This window comes from Bidens hawaiensis, unplaced genomic scaffold (genome assembly GCF_021521415.1).
Source record: "Bidens hawaiensis isolate Kalapana, Puna unplaced genomic scaffold, B.hawaiensis_p1.1 tig00013426_1, whole genome shotgun sequence".
NCBI lineage: Eukaryota > Viridiplantae > Streptophyta > Magnoliopsida > Asterales > Asteraceae > Bidens > Bidens hawaiensis.
Genome location: NW_027492138.1, coordinates 16,096 through 21,107, shown reverse-complemented (window position 1 = coordinate 21,107; position 5,012 = coordinate 16,096). Strand labels below are relative to the sequence as shown.

Genomic DNA, 5,012 nt, shown 5'->3' with positions numbered 1-5,012 from the left:
ATTGAATTTAGTTGATTCGATTGTTGTTTTTGTGAGTTTGATTTGATATGGGGTGTAGGGAGTTGGAACGGTTTATATAGATTCGGGTAGTATCTTCACGAACTTTCATGGTGAATCTTTTTAAGAATAAAATGTATGGTCGCTGGAATCTTGAAGAAGCGTCTTGATTCTTCTATGGGCCCATTGATGAAACATGATTAAAATGTAAGCTGGACTGGGTTTGTTTAGGTGGTTCACTACTTACAAGCAATATCACCCCGTGGAACATTGGCATAACATACTTTCAATTTATAGGTGTCCATAAATTTATCACCTAAAACAACGACAACATTGCACAAAAATAGAAATAGAAAACTTCTCAAAAGAGAGAATTCCACTAATGGTGAGTCAAATTTTAAGTATGGTTCCTAATGATTAAAACTTGCATGTATAATTCTAAACATCAAATTTGGTTTCATATAAAAAAACTTGTTAGTTATTGGCATGGTTGTGGTTTATAAAAGAGACAGAGCTCGATGCCACTACTCCAAAATCTTCAAATGTGGTGATTGGTATCCAATATACTAGGTAAGGCACGGTACCGGTATCGAAGACAAATTCAGGAAAATATCATATCGGTATTGTATTACTCCCGAAACTTCAAAAACTCGATACTTAATTGGTATCAACGATTCTCGATTCACCGGTGTAGGTTCGATACTTGCAGCCGGTATCATTTGCTAATTGATAATGTGAGTAGTGAAAACGTTTTATACATAAACCACTTCATTTTGATTTCTCCAAATATATTGGGCTTATATATTTTATTGTTTGAAATTACTTCATAAAGAACACCAACTGAAAGTAAGCTTTTTAAATGACCTGATTTGTAAATCATATATGTTTAAATGATAAAATTTGTATTTCAGTCTTCTAAGAATCATTTCCTCCCAGAAATATAGCCATCCTTGCCCCCATATATCTTTATGTCTGAAAATAGGAAATACTTATTTAATACAAGCATATTTAAATATCTTTAGAAATTAGGGGGAACAATCATGTTGAGTTACCTGTTGATGGGTTAAAATGTGAAACCTAAAAACAATATGTATTTTTATTCGTGTTAAAAGCGTCAACCCTATCCGAACACACTCAAAATTGTGGAATCCAAACAATGCCATCTATCTAAACACATCAAACATGTTGATATATAATAATCAAGTTGTAAATATATGTGCTAATTTAGTTGGTGAGTTAAACATTAAATAATTAACTCGAACACACCCATTTAATTAAGGCAAATACCCATATTGTCCATTCTTATATGAAAGTCAAGGAAATGGCCATTAGAAAAAAAAATCCTCATAATGTCCATGATGAACAACGTCGGATGCCAGTTTCTTCCCTATCAATCGAACTTTTATTCTCCCAACCATTATGCGCCACCTGTCAAGTTTATCGGTGCATCCGATGTTGTTGTCTTTGTAAAAGCGAGGTTGTGTTTAACCTGTCTCCGTTGGAACCAACGATCAGCGACCATGTTGACATCGGAACCGATTGTATTCTGGCAATAAAGTCGGAGCTCTTGTGTATTATGGCGGCAACCATGGTGAAGAAGCTTTGGAGAAGATGAATAAGATAACAGTGGTTTTAGAGTACTGAAGTCAGGCCTCTTTTACTAGTAGACTAGGTCATAAAAGTTGGGCTAATAGAAGGAAAGTGAAGAGAATACATGGCCGTTATCTTTATAGCTGGATACATGCGTGTAGGTACCAACAAACAAGTAAGTCGATAAACATGGCGGTCCGAGTTTTTTGCCAAAATAAAGATATCGTATTCTGATGCCGACACGGTCTCTGACCGTCGTTTCCGACGAGAACATGTGGATCTCAACACAGTCGTCGCCTCATTTTTGTTAAAACTTAATCCGTCGTTTATATTTAAAGATGTCGCTTGACTGTTGGCTGGAAAAGACGTTTTATGTCGGAAAATAGGTATTCTTGATGAATAGTTTGGGGCTATAGACAATTCTTTGACTTGAAGAAGATAAATGGACAAATTAAGGATTTTCCCTTTAATTAAATATATTAACTTCAACACAACCCGTTTTTCAAATACCTAGACACATCAATAAAAATCCTAATCATTTGCATAAAAGTTTTTAAGATGGTAAGGCAAACCGTAATGGGGCGACAAAGTTGAGTTGTTTGGGCGATAATTGACGGCAACACCGCCCCTCCCGGCGATATGTTGGGTGACAAGGGGGCGACACGGATTTGTCGCCTGCGTGAGTATTGTGTATGTTGAAAAAATAATAAAATACTCTATCCGTCTCATTAAATCGTCCACATTTCATTTTTTATTTTTTCCATTACAAATGTCCACTTTCATAATTTATTAGCCAATTTTCAAATTTACTCTTAAACACACACAACTAACATTAATAAATAATATTTATAAACCCAATTTTCAAAGACATTATTTTCATTTGGTAAGCAAAGAAAACAATAATTTAATCTACCTTAAACTTTTTGTTTTTCAGACTAAGACATTTTATTGATCTGGGACTTGAAATGTCAGATTACATACCTTTTGAAATACAAATGAAAATAATCAAAATGCTTCCTATAAAATCACTGATTCAATTCAGATTCGTTTCAAACCCATGAAAGTCAGTGATCGATTCCTCTGATTTCATTCCTGATTACACCGCTCGGAGGGGTGTTTAATTAGATAAAATGTGTGAAATAATTGCAAAATGTTAACCTTTTCTATTATATATAGTGAATTATGCTCTTTTAAGTGATATTAAATGGCTTTATATTCTTTATTATTTGTGTCATTGCCACCAATATAAAGAATGGAACGTCAAAACTAAGATAAGATTAAGATCCAAATGATATATAAGTTCTAATTAGAAGCTAAAGAACATTTTATTCATCATCAAAGATTCAAAGTTACATGGAAGTGTTTTCATCATGGACCAACACACATTTCACACCCAGAAAAAACATACTAAAAAGACTTCACACGGATAAATACATAAAAGTTCTCTAACCAGAGATCTCAATAGACTTGACTTCGGGCTTCTTGACTTGTTCTTTAGGCACTGTAATCGTAAGCACCCCGTTTTCCATGGCCGCCTTCACCTGATCCATTTTAGCATTCTCGGGCAACCTGAACCTCCTTGTGAACTTCCCGCTGCTTCGTTCAACCCGATGCCATTTATCGTTCTTATCTTCTTTTTCCACCTTCCTCTCACCCGTTATTTGTAATATGTTTCCGTCTTCGACCTCCACCTTCACTTCCTCTTTCTTGATCCCGGGAAGATCCGCCTTGAACACGTGAGCTTCGGGTGTTTCCTTCCAATCCACACGGGCGTTCACCAATGCAGACGTTTCCCTTGACACGTCGGACGGTTTCGCAATCGGGAAGTCGCTGAGCGGGTCCCAAATGTCGAGGGAAAACGGGTCGAAGACGCTGCTTCGTCGGCCTCCGAACAAGCTAGGGATGATCGACATTATGTAGTAGAATTACTTGCTAAATTTGGTTACTCGATTGTTGTGTTGTTGAGTTTGGGATGCAAGGAGTTGGAATGGTTTATATAGATTTGGGATAGGATCTTCACGAACTTTCATGATGAATCTTTAATAATTAAAGTAACGGTCACTAGAATGTTGAAGCCTGGAATTATGAAGAAGTGTGTGTCTTGATGCTTCTAGGGCCCCTACTATGAGTCTATGTATGACTGAAGTTTCTAACTTACGGCCCATTTGATGCAACATTATTAGTATAATGTAGCTTGCGCCTGGGCTTCCGGCCTTATACCTTAAGTCCATTACCCGTTATATAGAGAGGAATTATTTAGCGATGAGTGATGACTGGTGAGTGGTGACCAAACTAATAGGATTTGTCCGAGAATCCACAATAAGACGATATAAAAACATAAAAAAAATAATAAAAAAGACATGTTTAGTCAGCTGCAACGTTATAAAAATATTATTCTTTAAAAACACTTAGAACTTACTCAATAAATAATTATATAACACCAAAAAACATTGTCACGTCATCACCACATTTTACTCCCAAAACCCCCACCTGACCCACCATCCGCAAAAGATCCCCATTTATCACATTTGTTCTAGTTCTTGTGGAATAACTTACTTGAAAAATGCCTTCTAAAAATCATTCCCACAATAAAGAAAATTGAATGAGTTGGAAAATCACAAAAAAACATCCTCTAAATACACTTTATTGAGAATGGTTTCAAGTATATGATATAGTTATTTATAAACGTGACTAGTGTATGACTTTGATTATGTTATAAAAAAAATTATAATTTTTATGTTAATATTTAATAGTTATTTAAATTAAGTAATTTAAATGAAATAAATTTACTTGCTTATTAGTTAGTGATGTTTTGAAACATCAAAGATGTTTCTTGATATTTCTTTAGTTTAAGGACGACTGGATTACAAAAAAATGCTACAAGCTGAAAGGGCAAAGCAAAGAGTGTAACTTACTCTATGTTTTCTTCTATTTAAGTCTTTTTATTAAGGAACTCATTTTACTATGAAGTTCTAATGGTGCTAAACGGGTCGTGTTGGCAGGTTACTTGGCACAAACCTGAACAAGATATAAATCAGAAATAGAGTAAGACAAATGAACCCAAATATAACCCATTTAAATTGATTTTTATTTATATATTTTCACATACAAATAATTTAAAATTACAGTTTTCAATTCAAAAAATACAATTTTTAGTTTATTATTTACAAATTCATAGGTCAACTTCTCTTTTAAATTTTGGTATATGTTATGTAACCAATTTAATTTATGACGTAAAACACATTTTAAAAAATAAAATAAAATAATATATTGGTTAAAGGTTAACTCGCGAACCTATCAGATTTTGGTTCTGACCTAAACCTATTTATGGTAACCACAAACCCGCAAATTTCATAACATTTGTGTTGTCTTTCTAAATTTTAGTCATAAAAACATTTAATTGTAAACATTAACCAGAAACTCTT

General features: G+C 34.1%; 1 protein-coding gene across 1 annotated transcript; it reads right to left on the bottom strand.

The window, feature by feature from the left end:
- Nucleotides 1-2,904: 2,904 nt before the first annotated feature.
- LOC143544041 (17.3 kDa class I heat shock protein-like) lies at nt 2,905-3,694 on the bottom strand. The gene has a single exon (XM_077036217.1). The coding sequence runs from the start codon at nt 3,498-3,500 to the stop codon at nt 3,033-3,035; it is 468 nt and encodes a 155-aa protein (XP_076892332.1). The 5' UTR covers nt 3,501-3,694; the 3' UTR covers nt 2,905-3,032.
- Nucleotides 3,695-5,012: the final 1,318 nt, after the last annotated feature.